The 21,122-nt window shown below is 38.3% G+C and overlaps 1 protein-coding gene across 11 annotated transcripts in view; it reads right to left on the bottom strand.

The window, feature by feature from the left end:
• The window catches only part of LOC139447935 (serine/threonine-protein kinase mig-15-like), a 189,135-nt gene that overhangs the window by 3,601 nt on the left and 164,412 nt on the right, over positions 1 to 21,122 (bottom strand). For 7 of the 11 annotated variants that reach the window (XM_071229424.1, XM_071229423.1, XM_071229428.1 and 4 more), the window contains 12 exons: positions 9,920 to 10,049; positions 9,148 to 9,269; positions 7,112 to 7,352; positions 6,500 to 6,565; positions 6,245 to 6,390; positions 5,454 to 5,517; positions 4,813 to 4,913; positions 3,325 to 3,474; positions 2,608 to 2,667; positions 1,642 to 1,720; positions 652 to 732; positions 95 to 234 (listed from right to left, as the gene is read on the bottom strand). In XM_071229424.1, the coding sequence (XP_071085525.1) occupies positions 95 to 234; positions 652 to 732; positions 1,642 to 1,720; positions 2,608 to 2,667; positions 3,325 to 3,474; positions 4,813 to 4,913; positions 5,454 to 5,517; positions 6,245 to 6,390; positions 6,500 to 6,565; positions 7,112 to 7,352; positions 9,148 to 9,269; positions 9,920 to 10,049 (1,380 nt within the window). The remainder of the gene's footprint in view (positions 1 to 94; positions 235 to 651; positions 733 to 1,641; positions 1,721 to 2,607; positions 2,668 to 3,324; positions 3,475 to 4,812; positions 4,914 to 5,453; positions 5,518 to 6,244; positions 6,391 to 6,499; positions 6,566 to 7,111; positions 7,353 to 9,147; positions 9,270 to 9,919; positions 10,050 to 21,122) is intronic. The other 4 variants (XM_071229425.1, XM_071229431.1, XM_071229432.1 and 1 more) reach the window with 4 other exon arrangements.

Below are 21,122 nucleotides of genomic sequence, written 5' to 3'. Positions count from 1 at the left end.
GCAATTACAAGTAAAATTGTAAAGTTTCAAAATGATGATGCAGCATTTGGGAACGATTTTCCATTGATCTAATAATCTAAGCATCTAAACATACCTTATCATTTCTTTCACAGAGGAATTTGAGTTTCTGAGCTTTCTTATGCATGAAAACTCCATCCAGATGTCCAGTTTCAGCTGAACGGATCTCTATGGCTTTGTTCCCCCAGCCCATTATTTGACCTGTGCTGATGTATGCTGTAAACATTAACAGAAATAACAATATCAATCATTCATAACCAACCAAATATACATGTGTTAAAGCTTAAGTAGTCCCCATTGATCAACAATTGTTGTGTATTCATCATTAATAACCAACCAAACATACATGTGTTAAAGTTTAAGTTTTGTTTTTGTATGTTGTTTAACGCTGCACTCAGCAATATTCCAGCTATATGACAGCAGTCTGTAAATAATCAAATCTGGACCAGACAATCCAGTGATTGACATCATGCCCATCAATCCACGAAATTGGGATCCATGACATGCATCAACCATGTCAGCGAGCCTGATCACCCGATCCTGTTAGTCGGCTCTTACTAAAGTTTAACTAGTCCCCAATGATCAACAATCGTTTTGTATTCATCCTTTGTGAACTATGGTGTGAATACTGACCAACAGAGGTCGGTAGCTCCCCCCACTGTAGCACCACGTTCTTGGTAATCTTCCCATTTGTGTCCACGTAGACTCCCTCATCTGAAACAGAAGGCATACATACCATTACCATGCAGTAAAATCTGCTGGATCAAATATCTGCCACACCAATGAAGGTACTCATCTTGAAAATGTCAAATACTGAAAGGAACACTGCGGTGAGGTATACATACAACAGTTTCATCAGAATAATTACATCAGCTTCATACAACTTCTGTAAGTGGCATTTAGAAGTTGGTATGATGAACAAGGGAGATAATTCTACCAATATATATTAGGGCTGTTACGATTCACTCGCGTATTCAGTGAATCGAACCGTATCCATTCATGAATTGAATTCGTTATTCGTAGTGACTAGAATCGAATATTTATTAATATGCAGTCATGTGCATTTACATACTTTGACCCTTAAAATAACCATAAGAACATATTATATGCATAGATTTCTTCAAATACAACACTCTTTTATATTTAATTGGGCATATTGTTGTTACTGGTCATTGTCTCATTTCAGCAGATACTAGTACTAGTGCAGTATATAAATGCATATTAAATTAATAATTTACAAACCATTTTAAATAATTGAATTTGTTGTTGTTTCACTGAATATCATAAATAATACATTAACTCTTGACTTGTTATTGTATTCGTGAATAAATATTTGTACTCGTTATCCTATATTCATGATATGAATCGTATTCACCTCATTGTGTATTCGTTGCAGCCCTAATATATATACGACTTTTTTATTAGAATGAATACAATGTTTCCATGTAGATACTAACACTGTTATCAAGCAAGTTATGATGATAGATTTATAGCATAGTACAATCGATGATATTTCATGGTTGCTTGCAATGTTTAAATTCATCTTTAACAGCAAAACTATGGGTCACTTGTATTAAAATTGCCGTTATGATTGAAGGTGCTGTACTGAAGAATTGTACTCACTGTCATAGCAAAGAAGCAGCTGTAAACCATTGGTGTTAGGGAGAATGACAATTGTGTGAGGCGTGATTGGACCTTGAGTCTGAAATGAACATTGTTAATGTCAGTACCTGTAGAACAATATGAGTTGTCTCCCTCACATCACCAACAACTGAATGTAAGATTCAAGATGAAAATTAAGCATGTTTAACGATTAGGATCAGGGTGATGAGATTTACTCAAAACAAAACCAGTTTAAACATTCGTTGACTGCCGTATCAAGTTGATGGTTTCCATGATTCATATACTTCTACTTTATTGATGCAAATATTGCAGCAGAATTTGGACAGATGAAGGGGAAGGAAAGTGAAGATTCTCTCATGCCAACAGCCATGCTCTGAAAAATTTGAATACATATACTCCAATTTGTAACGACATACTCACTGTACTCAGGAACGAAGAGAACTTTTAGAAATGGACAACAATTCTGAATACCTTACACACACCAGATAATGCTTATTTCACACAGCTCCTTACTCTTTTCCTGTATGCTAGGCAAACAAAGATACCAGCAGTCAATGCAATGAAGGGTAAAAGGGAGGTAACTCTGCCAGAACCACCAGACCAATCACAAAACATTGGATGGAGTCACACATCCAAAGCCTCAAGAACATAAAAACACTAAAGGTGATCCTAAATGAGTTCATAAAAGGGCATAAGGTCAGAAGAAACATAACAACAGAACCGAAAAGGGCTAATTCATCATGCAAGTTCAACACAATGAACTAAATGAAAAGAAGGATGAAACAGCTCAAAAGGTATCGTCAAAAGGGGATTTCCATGTATTATGAATGACACATAACACAAAGATTATTCAGCACATGCAAGAACAAATTTTGAACACGAATCCCTTTTTGACTTGGACTTTGTCTGAACAGAACTGCAGAACAAAGAAGTGAGAATGGTGAAGCTCTGGGGTGGCTGTGTTACCTGATTAATGTAAAATGTGACGCTACCGCCATGAGGCGTTACGTCGTTGTTAACACGGAGCTGGACAGAAGACAAGGAAACAGTGTTAGATAGAGAAGAGAGACAACAAAGATTTGGGGTAGGGGTGTTAGGATGACTAGGAAAATGTTAATACCAAACTTCCTAATGTTTGCTAACCAACATGTCCATAACAAAACACCCCATGTTTATTTGAACTTTCTCCAGCTGTTCATGTCAGTGTCTTTTCTCCCTTTCACACCTTTTATCTATATATCCATTTATTATCTTCACAAATGCTAATAAAATTGTTTTGAAGTATTCACATAGACTCCCTCTCACCTATTTAAAAAAAAAAAGCTTTTCTACTCCATTATTGAAATCCAGGATCCACCCCAGAAATGTTCAAGTTTTATGCTGCATGAGCTGGTGCTGGTTGCTGTTATGCTGAAGAAGGGCCCTAATAAAGTAACTAATATCTTAGAACACACAAAGTTGAACCGTAAAATTGGTCACAAAGCAAAGCATGAGCACAATAAGGATATCTCCATGTGGTGCAATTCATCAAGCATCTGATGACCAAATGCCCAACATTTACCAGACAGAAATAAAGTATCAATGTGGTAAACAAGATGAAAAAAAAGTACAATCTGAAAAATGGGGTGTCGTTAAAACAAATACTTGACCATGAGACAGACAAAGCAAGATGCTTGTACTTACATGTGACGGAATGTACAGGTCAAAGTTCTGTGAGGTGTCAAGGTCAATGGCATGGAAGCCCTGATTGGAGCCGTAGATAACCTTTAACCTCAAGCCTTCTTCAACAGTCAGATCTACCAGCAGAGGTTTGTAAGCCAGCTCGGGGAAAGACTGAAAACATAAGATAACCAACGTATTTAGAAATCTTGTCATGACATACCACCCAACTCATTATTTAAGCTGACAATAAAGTCCCAAGTCAAACAACTGAAAATATGGACAAGAGATTGTTTTGTTTGTTGTTTAATGTCACACTCAGCAATATTCAAGCTATATGACGGCTATCTATCTGTAAACAATTGAGTCTGGGCCACACAATCCAGTGATTGACATCTGTAAATAATTGAGTCTGGACCACACAATCCAGTGATTGACATCATGAGCAATGATCTACGCAATTGGCATATGATGACATGCATCAACCAATTCAGAAGGTTTATTAGATAACACAGTTAAACAGTACAAATGTATTTATGCATGGACAAAAAGTAAATACATTTGTGTGAAGTATAGTATTACAGGATATGACTAAGCATTGGGAGGATGAGTGAGTATGGTTTTACACCACTTTCAGCAATATTCCAGCAATATCAGTCAGGGAACACCTGAAACGGGCTTCACACATAGTACCCATGTCGGGAATCTAACCCAGGTCTTCGGCGTGACGAGCAAACGCTTTAACCACTAGGCTACCTGACCGTCCCTGACTAAGCATTGAACAACTACAGGAAGATAGCAGGGTTATTTTTAGATAGTTCCCTTTCTTCTGACACTTCATTTAAGCACTGGGTATGTGGCAGCAGATGACTCCTAGAAACTGTAGTGCCATGTGTCGACTAAAACTGCAAAATGTAGCTTATATCTAAGACTTGTCAAATCAAATGGTTCTACTCTAACCACCTCAATTACTTCAATTACAATTGACCAATTACTATAACGTCTAATACTTCCTACACTAATGTTTCAAGTGGGTGACTCAAGCACTGCTATGCATATGAAATACACGCTTGCCAACTTCACTTGGACACTTGGCTGTGACTACATGACTGCCTAATAGGATGTTTTACATTCATCAAATGCACGCGACACTTTCAGGACAGACTTGAGTCTCCGCAGTTGTGCTTGACATTCAGTCACAATCTATCAACAGATCTGATTACATGTGGTTTTCCAAAATTGCTGACTTAACTATTATTTACTTCGGGGGAAGGAGGGCCCAACAACCGATAATGACTGACAAGGACTATTGAATAGTCTCGCTGATAACTTCATTGGTTTCAAATGATGGGAAACACTGCAATGAATTTTTATCAAATTTAATTTTGTTGAAATTAAACAAACAAGCATGTATCATACTTGTGGCATTTCCCCCAAATATAAGAAACAGATATTTCTAAAAGGCAGTTACACGCCATCCTGGAAATAATACAAGACACTAATATGACTTACCTTGAAGGCCATAAACTTGTGGTAGGGCTTGGGTGCCCATGCATAGATCTCTATACTATCTTGCAATGCTATCACAAGAAACTTTATTCTTTCATATTTTACTGAAAAAGAAAACAAACAAATAATTATTTATTCCTCATTCGTTTCCAGTCAGTTAAAGCATTTGCATAGATCCTTATTATTTTACTAAGTATATCTCGTTGGCTCTCAAACAAGAGTGAGTGAGTGAGTGAATATAGTTTTACGCCTCTTTTAGCAATATTCCAACAATATCACGGCGTGAGTCACCAGAAATGGGCTTTACACATTGTACCCATGTTGGGAATCGAACCCGGGCGTGACAAGCACACGATTATCCAGTAGGCTTCTTGATCGCCCCCTCAAACAAGAATACAGCAATAAAAGTCAGCTATGTACCCTCTATCTGAACATGCTCTGTTGTACCATGCACTTTACAAAAATATGCATATAAACATTTAGGCATTATTAAATTAAACTAGAAACAAATTTAATACATCCATTATTATCACCACCCTATCCCTTTAGTTGCCTCTTTCGACAAGCATGCATTGCTGGAAACCAATTCTATATAATGTCAACAACCATGTTATATTACCAATGTGATAATAATAAATACTCACCAATTTTGAAATGCACACATCCTTCCAATTCACCAACATTCACCCAGCCATTCTTCTTGTCACTCTGAAAAGGAAAGATACAACACAATGACTTATGTGTCAGATTATGTGTGGCGATATGTACATATGTTTCAATAAAGAAAATTGTTCAGAGCTCCAGGTAACTTTTTAAGCAATTGAGTTTTCACTCTAGGGTTTCTATTTTAATTGGGTTATTACATTTTTCATTTGGTAACCAATATTTTTTCACTCATCTATTCATCACTCTCTTGGTTTTTTTTCCAAATTAGTGAACATTTTAAGATTAAAAAAATGAAATAATGTTTTAGATGTACATAACTGTTCTAAATAGCTCATAATTGTATTTAGTAAATTAGCTCCTGTGTACGCATGCTGAAAAAGCTTCGTTGGGTATTAACGTGAGCTGTTTTAATGCATTTGAGTTTTTCAATTAATGCATGCGTTTCTGTATGCAAGTTAATTGAAAGTAATTGGGTTTCGAATATTTTTTAATTTATTTTGGGGGGGGGGGGGGGGGGGGGGGGTGAGAGAGGTATTTTATGTAAATACGCTGCTTATCTGTAGGTCTGATTGTGTAGCCAGAATCCTTTCGGATATCCAATCAACTTGAGATGTAATAGTGTGACAATTTACTCCCCAACATATAAGGTTCAAATTGTTTTGGCATTTGTTTAAACACAGAAACAGTTGTCATAAGCTTTGTATGTGGTATGGAATGATAGCAGGACAATTTTCCCAAATCAAATTCAACAATACAGTTATGTATTTACCCCCTCTGTCTTGAAGATCTTGCTCTTGAGCCAGGATAAATAATAGACACGGATCTTGTTTTTCTTCCCGGAGATGGTCACCAAAATGTTCTGTCCTTCGAGGACCTCCATTTGCTGGAACCGGCGCCGGGATATCAATGTGTACACTGAAAATACATTGAACACAATTCATAGTATATGCATACATCTTTTACCAAATGGGCCATAACTGACAGTTCACAGCTCATGCAGATTTTGAAAATAACAATATGTTACCTTTTCCTTGTCCACTTCTGTCCAGCAGCATCAAGCCATTTTCTGTTCCAATCAACAGATTGACTCCTGAAAGGAAAATGGCACCCATAAACATAATGGTTTTTTTACCCATATGTAGTCACAGTGAGTGAGTGAGTGAGTGAGTGAGTGAGTGAGTGAGTGAGTGAGTGAGTTGGGTTTAACCTGGCTTTTAAGAGTATGGCAGTTATATCGCGGCGTGTCAAGGACAACCCGGAGTGATACATGTCTCGGACATATACCACTTCGGTGAAAACCACGAGCACGGGTATGGTGCCGACAAACCTAGAAACATCATCAAGGCGAACCGGGATTCGAACCCACAATCATAGGTTTCTGGCGTGCCCAAGGGACGCAACTCTGCACAGCAAATCGCAGCACCTTAGATGACTAGGCCACCCGTACCGACCCCTCACCCGCCCCCCCTCCCAGTATGTGAAGTAACACTGATGTATTGAAAGAATTGGAATGTAATAATATCAAGTAAAATTTGTATTGTAAATATAAAATTTGAAGAAAATGAATGCCAAAAACAGCTTCATATACCAGCAACAATATCTGTCCTTTCTATACCTTATGCATGTATCTACCTACCCCATAATGCAGCACACAAGATGTCCGAGCCGAACCTCTTCTTGTACTTCCGGATCTCTGGGGTGTCCCCTGTGGCCTCGGTAGTCTGGGATGGTGTGACGTTCACGTTGATCTGAGACCCTCTTCGACTCTGCTGTGAGGAGACAGAACCGACAGTTGAGCCACCAGCTCCAAACCCGAAGGCGGAGAAGGAGCGCTGGTGTTTCATGCCACCGGCCTGTTTACTCACCGCCTGCCGATACTAGAAAAATATAGTCACTTGTATACAGGGGCATAACCATCACCAGCAGTACAACAGATTCTATCACAAACACCGAAAGAGACAGGTTCACCGAAACTGACGAGGAGAGTTATTGGAGCATGAGCGAAAAAAGTTTCTGGTTTTGAATATCGATCATAGCCTTTCTATCATCTTAAGAAGTTGATGTGTGATAATATCCATCTTACTGCATAATCATTAACCTTAAACAGCATGTAGGTCTATAATATACAGCCATATTAAACACATACAGGAATGATAAAATGCGGCATAATTATGTATACATTTATTTTTTTTCTGGTGTTTTTTTGGTTTGTTTTGAAATTTGGATTTTGAAGCACCCGATACAGTGTACTATAGAAATCTAGCACCGTTTTGATTATGATGGAGCCAAGATTGCAGCGGTATACAGGAGGAGGCAAGCATTACAAAACTTGTCAATTAATTAATAATCCATTCTGTAAAAGGACAAATTTGACAAACTTCTGTATGAATAGTATGAATACGTATGTACAAAAACATTGACAAGTTTTGCAACAATACACTGCATAGATATACAGGTTTGCTAAGTTAACATGTTTGAAGTACAGTATTAGATACAGCTGTTCACATACAAAAGCTACATGTAAATAACCAAACCTTAAAACAAATGGCTCAACTGAGGTTTCATTCCCAAATACTTATCTTCGAACTACATAAAGCTACTGACATATCAAGATGAATAATTATATCAGTAAAAATCTAAACTACTACTGATGCAAATAAAAATCTTGAACTAAAATTTATTTATAATGAAATTTTAAAATCATATTGCTTGGTCGTTATTTTAACTGATGATCTGCTGGACAAACATTTAAACACCATGGCATGCTGTATTCAAACCTTAGCCGACAGCTCTAAACATGCTTTGATTACAGATTATCCATGTTAGATGCGGTGATTGTGGTTGATATAGTCATTATCTTTGAGTGGGAAGCAGTGTTCAGGTCGGTGTCCTGTTAACATTTGTATCACATACAGGGAATTTTAATATCATCCCATCTAGTCAAGACAGCAATGGAAAATGTTCCTACTCAAATTTCTACTTAATGGCAGTTTAGTATGATATCGATATGAAGAATTAGAACACAAAGATGCAAGTATGTTTGAAAAAGTGACAAGGATGATAGAACATACATGGATTGAAAGTTCATGTGGAAACATATCATCTCACCTTTGAAGAAAAATATTAATTTTATTTGAAAAAAAAAACCGTTAGTGAACTGAAAATATGGTTGCACATTGACATATGACCTACACAGTTGAAACTTCCTTAACAATACAATACCTTGGATAATGCTGTTTTATCAATACAGATCCTGATTTAATATCTACATCCTAAATCTTTCAAATCATTAACAACGTTCATACACATTATCAGCCATGATTGATATTAAAGAAAAACTTTCACTTTTATCAATGTAACTGATAGTATCTGGAGTATGGGAGAGTGAGTATGGTTTTATGCCGCTTTTAGCAATATTCCAGCAATATCACGGCGGGGGACACCAGAAATGGGCTTCACACATTGTACCCATGTCAGGATTCGAACCCGGGTCTTCGGCGTGACGAGCGAACGCTTTAACCACTAGGCTACCTGACCACCCCATTGAGCATTGAAGTCCTACCATTACAGAGTTGTCTCCCATTCCTCACTCTGACGTTATTGTCACGGAAGCCCCAACACCATACAATCCCAAAGAAAGTCATGCATAATCTCAAGTTAGTAACCCATTACCTCGTCAGATGTTGACTTGTCTTGGGGTCGCTGTGGGGTGGGAGGGGACCTTGGCTGTGGGGGTGTGCGTGGGGGAAGGAGATCGGGTAAAACATTCTGACTGTGCCGCGGTGACTGCATCCCTGAAGAAGATAAACAGCAAGTTTTTAATGCACAGACATACTTTTCCAGAATGAAAACCATTCTAGGATCATACTGTTAGAGATCAACAGTACCAATTCTTTTGTTCCAGATTGTGCACACATTTATTATTTTTCAGTCAATGTGCCTGTGAATCTATCCATAACTGACCGCCTCCGTGGTCTTGTGGTAGAGCATCCTCCCGGAGAGCGGAAGGTCCATGGTTCGATCCCCGGCCGCGTGATACCAAAAGACGTTAAAAGATGGTACTTGTTGTTACCCTGTCTGGCACTCGGCATTAAAGGGCTAAAACAAGGACTGGTCGGCTCGGAGTCAGTATACTGTGTCTCAGTGGGGTATTCATGTTAAACTGCGGCATGATATCTGAGTGTGCTAGCACTATAAATCGGCATCAGTCTGGACTAGTACAAGCAGCCACACAGCCACACACACACACAGCCACACACAGCCACACACACACACACATACACACACACACACGTGCATGCACGTCGCTATATTAGTGCAATAATCTTGGACGCGACGTTAAACCCAATTTCACTTCACCTCACCTCACCTATCCATAACTGACTGATTAAACCTGATAATTTTTCTCATTTTGAGATTTATCAATGTTTGTAGCTATGTTTACCGAGGGCACCAGGAGCTGATGAGTTGGAAGCTGTTCTGTGAATATGCTGCTGTGCATGGGGTGGTTTGGCGCTGCTGCGCTGCCCATCGCGCCGGTACTTGTCTCCATCGAAAGCAGGCTCTGATTTGTTCTGAAACAGAAAATCATAATAAATACAGGGCCTACATAACAGTAATAAATATCACGTACAACTGCATTACAATGCAGCGTATCATATTTGTTATGGTTTGTGACCGGGTATGTTTGTATTGGTAGATGTAAATGTTACTACTGTACTGTTCATGTTAGCAGCAGCAACAGAACATTCAATTTCGTGTTGAAGTCAAATTATTTGTTTCGCAGTGTGATGTTTCTGTAAGTTTTAACAGCGTATTCATCATCCAGATGTAGTAAGCTTGACTCCACTGTTTTGTCAGGACAAACATGTAGCTAACAAACACACAGATTTCAATTCTATTGTTTACACAATTCCACAACCTCAGACACAACTTGCCAAAATGGACAATAAACAAATTGTACATCTATGTTAAGAGTTTCTGCAGTTTGACAGTTCAACTCCAAGCCCTTGTTAGCAGGCAGCCAAAGCATGCGAAGACCAGCAAGTACATATACACAGTCCCACACTGACCCTTGGTCAAGTGCAGTGTGCACCCCATCCTTAAACTTTGTTTACTCTCTTCACTGTGTAGCAGCAGGAACTATTTAGTCTGAGAGGAAAGAAAATAACCACTGAAGAATTCACATACCGTATTCGACGTAATAAGCGCCCATGGCGCTCTCAAAAATAGGAATAGGGGGCTGTTATTAAAATATTATTTTGGTGGAAAAAATTGAAAGTTGAAAGATAAATTTCGTGGTTTATGCTGACAGGTTATAATGTTTATGTACGGCAGATATATTTTTCAAGAATTAAATTGCCCATAATTAAGGGTGCATATAACACACGAGTGTGTATTATATGCAATTAAATAAGTCTTGTCAGTTGGAAGGGGTTCTAATTGGGATTGTTCACTTTCCAACACATTAGCAAACATCGCCATGGGCGCTTGTTGGAGAGGGCCCTTATTACGTCGAATACGGTAATGATGCTAAATCCCAAAGCTTATATACATATACAAATAACCTTGAGCTAGATTTTTTCAAAAGTGGTGCAAAGACAATCACTAAAAAACCTTCAGAATCAATACTAACTTCACAATGCCACTAATAACAGGATTATATCAGAAAAATTTAATTTGTCCTCATTATACAGAGACAATAATGAAGTATTTGATAGCTATCAGCAACGTTTTTTTCAAATAGACTTCTCTTTGTCTACATAAATCCAGAACAAAGATGTCCGTCAGACTGGGGGGGACAATGTGTCAATGTTTGTTCATCTCAGGGAAGCAGCTTGCACCTAATCAAGTGACAAAATTGACACTGTTGATTGGTGGTGTAATGAAATAAGTGACGGGAGGATTGAAATCAAGGACAGTTTGAAATCTGTGAGAGGATGAGCTAGCTGAGACATTTTATCTGCTATGTTATTTTCTCCAAGATGAATCCCTTCAATATGGATTAAAGGTTTCAAGGGTGTAGGTTTACAGTTTGATCAGAGCTGGCTAAAACCAATTCTGGTTAAACATGCTCCACAAACAAAAACTGGAAATCTATCCTCGTCCATCGCACAAGCAAAGCCAGCTTTGTTCAAATGCTGTTAAAAGAGTGTGTCCTAAGCTAAGTGAAAACTTGTGCCTTTGTTGAATCAAGTTACAAATTTTTCATAATAATGTTGAAAATTCAGCCAAGATCAGGCAGACCATGTTTGCAGGTCATAGAACCAGTGAAGTTTCCATCATGACATATCGATCCTAACAGGAGTCAAAATTTGCTGTGCTTAAATCCAGTTTTACACAAAGAAAAACATTTGAACTGTTTACATGTCATTACAGCGAGTGTATTAAATCAATGTTATTCTCAATTCTATCAATGTTGTTCTATTACTGGTTATAGAAAAAGGTTTGTGTTACACTAAATTACGTGAGGATATTAAAAAAAATAATAATGAGCAGATTGTTAATGTAGTTTCTTTGATTGATCAATATGTGGTGAGAACTTAATCATAGAAATATTGACCACAACAATGGCAGCTGCTAGTAGTAATGGCCCTGCTTTCAAACAGGCTTGATTTATGACATGAGAGGCAGGTTAATTTTCATTCCTGATGTTGAGTTCGTAAAAGATACGATGTGAATTGAACAGAAACAAAATTACATGATATTGATTCAAAGAGGTTTTTAACCTTAGTATTGTTAATCAGCTTGTATGCCTTTTTGCCACATGGTTAGGACATTCTGGCAGACATCAACAACATACCATCCTTCAGTCTCCACAGCTCCATATGTTTTTTGTCAGTTATTATGAAAAGAATTGTTACCAAAGTGTCTGATTAGGATAATTTATTTATACAATAGGATAGAAAATGTTGATTATTAAATGTCTTATTAATTTAATCAAGTCATAAGAAAACCTGCATATGAAAGCCTTTTGGCTTTTTTAATTTTGTTAATGTGAGAATATCTGTGAACAGTTCATAACAGCTTAAAAAGATCCTTCATTTTTAGGAACCAGTCCTCCATTTACTGGTTGGACGTGCAGAGCCGAGTCCTCAAGTCCAATTGAATGGGGAAGAAAATTTGAGCTAACAACATTATTTTCCAATGAAAACACATTTAATTTCAATTCTGATACTGGCAGATTCTGCCGATTACGTGATGGTCCCTTGCATGCCGATTACGCCAGAATTAATCACAGAAAATGGCTGGCGCTCGACAGGCGCCGAAAAAAGGCGACCAGTAATGTCAGCCTTCTCCAACTGTGGCCAATCTAAATGCAAAGTGCAGCAAAGTGCTTGACAGACTAATTTGTGATGTCCCCTGAGTCACCTAGCTGAGGAATAGCTACTGTCAAACGATGAAATTCTTGCCCCTAAAATGTTCCTCATGGACAGGGTGGAGAAGTGAAGGGACAAAGTGGTACAAATATCGAAGACCGAGCATTGAAAGGAGATTTTGGGGGGGGGGGGGGGGGGGAACCATTGGTCCAAGCGTATGAGTCAAGTTTAGTCATAATGTGATGGAAGATGCCAAGGTGATGTAAGGAAAAGGATGGAACGAGGGATACAACGTACAGCACATCAAGTCCTTAATTCCGCACGCTCCTTGTGCTTCCTGTCCATTGGTATAAAACGAGTTTAAGAGAGACATCAGGATGCATTTCATATCAAATTCTTTTGAACTAATAATAAAAACTTCAGACTTTAAAAAAAAATGACTATAAAACATTCAATAATGGGACGTGGTGCCAATTAAATGAAACAAATCCTTAAAACAGTGTCAATTTCACTCAGCAAGCTGCCCATCATTTTGGTGCCTGAAGGACGGTCACATATTTCAGTGCAATCAATGTCAGTGAAGACCAGCTGATCAGGCAGGTTTTAACAAGGCTTATCCCAAGACTGTCACGACTGGTTGACAATAGCGTCGGAATGAAGTCCGGTTCCTAGTCCCGGCCCTCACTGAGATCAGAGCTTATTTACATAAAACATTTTCCAGGGCCAACTGGGACAAATATGATGGATAATATTGCTCAAGGAAGGGCTTGGCAGCATTGGTCCCAGAGAACCATCCTATTTTACAGCATGTTTCTCTCTTGAATCTAAGATCGGTAGAATCTTGAGGCACAGAACGTAATTATGATTTTGATGGATAGTGTAATTAAATTTGAACATGAGTCATGTGACTAAGACGACAGGATTGGAAGCAAACTTGACTCATGTGCCCTCAATTCTATCACTTTTGCAGACACGAGGTCCCCGCTGTTCATTTGGCGGGATGTGAAATTTGGCCCCAGAAGTCATGTTCATGGCCACCAGCAGTTGGCCAATTCCACTGGACATGGCTAATCAGCTAATTGTTTTAACTACACCGAGGAAACCCAGTCTGAGGGCAAATAATATTGGATCACGGGCAACAATCTGCCGCTCTATATTATCACTATTCTTTCTACCGTATTCATAAATTAGATTGATAGCTGTTGCTTTTTAAATAACTTTATTCAGTGAAAAAGCTGTGTTGAAGAGTTTTCTCAAAGTGACAAAAGTGACCTTATTGTTAATTTACTTCATGGTATCAATCTAAACAAATATCAATCAGGAGCATTAAAAATAATATAAACTTTCACGATAAGTTGGACTCTTCATATTTCAAATTGTCAAATGTCAATAAAGCGATGAAGAATAAGTCCTTATAGTCAAATGTTTATATGACAGATGGATTTGTTGGTTGGTTCGTTGTTTTTCGCCGCACTCAGCAATATTCCAGCTATATGACGGTGGTCTGAAAATAATCGAGGCTGGACCAGACAATCCAGTGATCGATATCCTGAGCATCGATCCACCCAATTGGGATCGATGACATGCATCAACCAAGTCAGCGAGCCTAACCACCACCAACTATGACAAGAGTTATCATCAGTTGCTTCATCCTTAATACATAAAGACCCACTGTGTATGAATACAGTCATCAAAATAAACACTCTTGTTGGACAATGAACCATCATGTGTCAATCATCCCAAACCAAGCATTGGTTTAAATTTCAGATTCCAGATGCCTGGCAACTGATATCCGGCTTCACTGAGAGTCCTTACAAACTGTTTCATCAATGTTAAATGGTCAAATGTTAAATCACTTTCGTTTCCAATCAGCACCTGTGACTAAAACACCAAGCTTACATTCTCACTTTTCATTTCCAGATGAGTATCCATTACATGTAATAACCTAAGCATTATGTGGCTCAAAGCTCCCAAAATGAGGCTACGCTATGTCGGTGTCCCTACTTCCAACCTGTTCCCGGCAACAACTGAAGCTTCTGTCTGACACAATACTGAAACAAATGCAATTTGCTCTCATATTTCGCATTAAGTTTCATTTTAACCTTGCATGAATTCACTCAAAAGATGGAAAGATTGGCTCAGTTTTCAGAAAAAGTGAGTTATGAATTGCAATCACAATACAGAATGAAATCCTCCAGGTTCAATTTCATCTGTACCCATTGGCAGGTCTACATTTGGTGATAACAAAAATAATACTTTTAAAAACACAAGATAAATCCAAGTGTAAACCACACTCTGAAGAGAAACCATTATTCCAGATGATTAAATCAGTCAAAACTATCAAATCTGTGGCTGGGCAAATAATAGCCCATTGTTTGAAGTATGTAAATATTTGGCTAAAAACTAATCTTCATAACTCTTATACATATCAGATCGCCAAATCCCATTTTGTGAGAGCATGAAGTTGAAATTTCAAACGGAATGTTACAAAGACCTCATCATCTTCTGCCTGCCCTGGAGATGAGCAACGAGGGCAAACCAATATTCTCAGAAGCAACAAAGAAGCCCTCAGTGGCCCAAACCCAGTGTCCATGGCATGATGAAGGACACCAGCCGAAGATCTGGTGACCACTGATCAATAGGCCAATCATGTTGATATTGGATTCCTCCACACCCCTTCTGTGGAACTATTCCTCATTGTCAAGATGGCATTACCACAACCAACATGTTCTTTGTTCTTTTTACACAGCCATGTGGAGTCGCAGAAGAAGCTTCCGCTTTCATTAAAGGGCCCATCAACAAAGACAATAACGTTGGTTTAATTTCTCATTTCCAAGCCTGTGACCTTATGGCTTGGATAATCATTTTGTTCTTAATAAAACATTAATTCAAGTGTGGGATTCTCATTCTCCTGGTGAAGACAGGGAGGGTTTGCGATAATTTTGGAATTAAATTAAGATTTTATTGACAAAACTAGCAACTTTCCATTCTTCAAGTTGAAGTTGTCCAACAGTGATTCCTTGAGCTGAAACTAATTTTCAAAATCAACACAAAGGTTATTTCCCATGCTTTGTAAAATGCATATTGGAATGTTGTTTCTAATACGGGTCTTTGAAGGTCTTGAAATATCCAAGAAACATGTACAGGGTTTAGTAATGACAAAACCACTTCTACATGGAGAATAGGTCTTCAGCAACCTATGCTTGCCATAAAAGGTGATTATGCTTGTCATAAAAGGCGACTAACGGGATCGGGTGGTCAGGCTCGCTGACTTGGTTGATGCATGTCATCGATCCCAATTGCGTGGATCTATGCTCATGATATCAATCACTGGATTGTCTGGTCCAAACTCGAGTATTTACAGACCGCTGTCATATAGCTGGAATATTGCTGAGTGCGGCGAAAAACAACCAACCAACCAACCAATCTACATGGAGAATAGTCTACCCTTTCACTATCTGACTTCACCACAAGGCACACTTGGTTGTATTTGATTTACAGACACTAGGTTTAATATCACTATGCAGAGTTTTCAATATAATCTGTTTGATATTTGAATCTTGTCAACTGAAAAGCCAAACAATGCCATTCAAACTGTATTCCAGCGGTAGAAACTAACATTTTTAGTCTACTAGTCCTTACAATGATAAAAAACATATATCAAAACCCTTAAAGATAGCAAATTTCTACTAGTTTTTATGATATCTTAACTATTGGGCAGATTTGCAAGGACTACAGGACTAGTGCCAATTTCTAACGCTGTATTCATATTAATCTAATGAAGTTCATAGTTATAAAATATGTCATTAATCCAAAGTATCCCAAATCTTCTCCAAACTACACTCTGCATGTTTTCATCATGACAAAATCATCATGACATTGTCTAAAGTCTGGCCAGTGGGCAGTCACTCTGATTTAGAGTGGATCCACCTCATTATAAAGCATTAGTCATCCCATGCTACAGCAATAACTGAACATGATCGCAACAATAAATTCTGAACCCAAAGCACACAAAACATGATTGACTCTTAACCATGTCTTCCCATGTGACTCAATATTGTCTTATCTGGTTAAAGACATAATTCTGATTAGGGCCCCCCTGGTCTGACAGGACCATTCAATGAACCTTGTCTGAATCACATTGTGCCAAAATGTTTCTGACAATAAATAACTATGTTGGCAAATATGATTCAAAATTAAGGCGTGTGGTCAGAGAAGGTCTCAGGACATGATCTTGACAATACATTCTGGCAACAAGTTCACCAGGGACTATCCCGGCAGAGGCAGGTTTATGACTCACCGATCAAGCAAACCTCTCCTTGGTCGGGATGGAATCATATATAGTACTGTGGAATATACAGTTGTTTATTATCTCATGGGCAAACATATCGGGGCTCATAAAAATCATAAGTGCCCTAGGGTCATATCATGTCACGAGACAGTGTATTGTTTTCATCATCTGGATGGCATTGTTGATGTCATTCAAATCTTATTGTGACGTGAGGTCGGAATGACGTCAAACTAGAACTGACATAAAAGCTGAAGATTGTTGATATCCTTCAACAAACTGGTTCAGCTGCTATTGCGACTTGCTGTCCTTATAGGTAAACACTAAACTTCATCTCTGTATGTGGACATCTTCTTCAGTTTTAATAAATGAGTTAGTGAGTGAGTTGGGTTTAACGCCGCTTTTAACAATATTACAGTTATATCGCGGCGTGTCAGCTAAATGTGGGAGAAAAGCCCGAAGTGATGCAGGTCTCTGACGTTTACCACTTCGGTGAAACCCACGAGCACAGGTATGGTGCTGACAAACCTAGAAACCTTATCGGGGGTGAACCAGGATTCGAACCCGAAATCATAGGTTTCTGGTGTGTTCAAGGGATGCAACTCAGCACAGCTAATCGCGGCGCCTTAGATGACTGGGCCACCAGTGCAACCAGTTTTAATAAAACATGATATGAGTGTTCATGTCACACTATGTTTACAAAACATCGTAAACATAGTATGACATGAACACTATAATATCCTCTATATAACATCAACAACATTGGTTTTCTTTCTCATGAAATAGAGATATTATTATCACATGATTTCAATAGCATTATACCATGTTCATAAAATTACATAGGATTGTTGACTCTGTCTCTATGACACTAATGCATTTCAATGTTTCAGTTTTCCTTCACAGTATAACAAAAGTCATCGGTGCCCTGCAGTGTGCGTTCATCAGTCTGTTGATGAGACGTGGAATAACATCCATCTCCACCCACACAAAGAGAACTGCCCTGGAACCCTGTTCATTTGCTTGCTGATTTTAATGTCTTAGCCGAACTTGGAGAAGCATATAATTCCGCCATCCATCATGCCTAACAAAACCCACGACCATTATTCCATGTCCCTTGAGTCTTAATCAGAGAGAAGCTACCACTACTCATTGTGCTGGAATTCCCAATGTAGATTTAATCCAAGGCTGACCATGATTGATGTGAAGTGTTTATTTCAATCAGAGCTCAAAAGCTATGTACATGTGAAATAGATCACCATCAAATTCGATTCACATTTCAATAAAGATCTCTGCGAGGCGAGAGTGACTACGACTTGTGAAAGTGACATTAAGCAAATGCACACAGGATTTACATGTTTACGATGATTAGCAGTATTCATAAAAAACTATTCCGAGCATGAATGGTCATATCATTAAGTCAATACAATACATGCAATTGACTTCCATGAAAAATCATTATTGGTGGATGTGAATATAAGATGTGTGACCTCCAGGGGAAAGGGACCTTAAGGGTGCTTGGAAACAATGGCATTGTGACATCATAATGAGGGATGCGTGACGTCAACTTTCTCCCGTAAAAAAAAGCCATGTGTGCGGACTGAACAAAAATATCTTATTTCTCTCTCGTTAGTTTGTAATGTAAGTAAAATTTATTTCAAAACATTTCAGTCTACTGTCAATTAATCAGACATTATATCTAAAAACTGCAATTATGACAAACAGATATTAGTCTGAAAATGCGACTTTGCAGAAAAAGAGTCCAAAAGTTTGATGTCATGTATCTCTGTAATAAATATTAATTGACACTTGTGAATTGCATTTTTGTAGTTTAAAATATAATGAGAAGTCAAGATGTGATTTTCCACCCAGGGTTGTCTCATGGTTGGTCACATTTGTGGTAATCTAAATGGAACTTCCTTTACTATCTAATCATTGTGATATTTTTATATCGGTATGGTATGGACATCAAATAAGTTGAGTAAAAGGTGACGTTGCTTGTCGTTAGAGGCGACTAACAGGATTGGATGGTCAGGCTCGCTGACTTGGTTGATGCATGTCATCGTATGCCAATTGTGTGGATCGACGCTCATGATGTCAATCACTGGATTGTCTGGTCCAGTAACTCGATTATTAACAGACCGCTGTCATATAGCTGGAATATTGCCGAGTGCAGCATTAAAGAACAAACCATACCAATCAAATAAGTTGAAGCTTAGATGACAATTTTCATGGGAATGATTATTATCAGCCTTTATCAGTTTGTTTATAACAATGCTGGTTCCTCTATATTTGAAGTGAATTCAATCCATGACAGGGTTTCTGTGTTCATAAATTGCTTCCCAGCATGATTGATCCACACAACCTATATTTAAGGTAGCTCAGCCTGTTAAGTCAACATTTGTCAATCGTCAAACCGTGACCCGTGGTTCAGATCATAACAATCCAAACAGATATTAAGAATATCACGTTTCTCTTGACAAATACAATCTTTACAGAGCCATTTACCAGCCTCCCTAACAATGATTCAATATGAATGAAACAAAGATTGTGTATGTTAAAAACGAGTATTGTTTCTTGGTCTTAAACATAGAAGAAATATTAGATCTGAAATATAATTGATATTGTGGACCATCTTAGTCATATTTGAAATATTCAGTTTCATTCATGTAGAGATGCTTTATTCATATTTTTTAAAAATGTATGGAATAAATTCCTTTGATCATTTTTCAAGTACATTTTGACAACCTGTTTGTGAGAAATCCTTTCAAAATGCATGAGCTGGTTCCCACCAACAGATTGGGTTGCAATTGACACTGTAACCAGTGCTATCCACACCACTGTACTTGTGATCAGTCAGGTCCAGTGAGGACACTAACTAATGAGTTCAGTCAGCTCTGATCAAAGAAGCAACTCCTCATTAGCACAATTACCTCGAGTAAAACAATTAACACATGCTTCGTTAATGATTCTGATAATGACTTGAACATTAGGAGCTGTTGTGAATGAGGATATTTGAGTCACAGTTTCTTTGAGACTCTGTAATTAATTCCACCACACGGGTAACTGTTTGATCAGTGACACATATTGCTCTAAGACACATGATGAATTTAAATATGCATGATTTCAGCAGATCATAATGATCAATATTAACAATATTCTGTCATGATGCAATAGCTGCCTGGTATTTCAAACTGTACACAATGAACTTTTTTGGGATTTCTGTCTGACGAGCATAGTCGCCTTTTACGGCAGGCATGGGTTGCTGAAGACCTATTCTACACCGGATCTTCACGGGGCCGCAAATTTCAGATGGGGGAGGGGAGACGTTTTCCACGTACATGAGGGACATAATTGCATAGACATTAATGTCTAGGTAGATTTACACCCACCCATAAGGGGCATGTAAGTCCTAACATCTACTGGCCCAATGACATAAATTACACCGCCATTAACCTACATGTGAAGTCCATCCACCTTGTGGACTGTAAACCCTAATCTCTAGATCCATCAGTTCTTCACTTGCCAGCTACAATATGCTACTTGGGAAACACCCATGGTGATCTAATCCAAACTGTCTGTCCCTAATCAGTAACCGGTATCCTCAAAACAGATAATCTCCTATCACAAGTTTCATCATCATTACATCACCACCTGTTCTTATCATTATCACATCACACGCTTCCCCTTCTTCTCCCCAGGACTCCTCTCCCTGGGGCAAGGAGATTGCGAAGCTGTTGACCTTTCCAGATGACCAGTGGTCAAGGAGCCTGCTTCCCTTCAAGATGGTGGGTGTTATGCTGAGAACAAATTATCTTTCAGCTGTTATGTAATCAGTTGAAAGTAAACAGGATATGAGTGATGACGGACACCAGTCATGTGGAAGATGGGATAATATCTACATCGGTTTGAAAAAGTACACCTTGCCATTAATGTAAGACACAAGAGAGTTCATCACAGAAGAACCACTTTCTTTGCAAAGACAATTGCCAAGCATGCAAGTGAAATGCATAGAAAAATACCGAAACTATCATTGAATAATT

Source organism: Haliotis cracherodii, unplaced genomic scaffold (assembly GCF_022045235.1).
Source record: "Haliotis cracherodii isolate W230 unplaced genomic scaffold, xgHalCrac1.p SCAF_7, whole genome shotgun sequence".
NCBI lineage: Eukaryota > Metazoa > Mollusca > Gastropoda > Lepetellida > Haliotidae > Haliotis > Haliotis cracherodii.
Note: the sequence above shows the minus strand (reverse complement) of the source record. Positions and strands in the feature narration are given on the sequence as shown.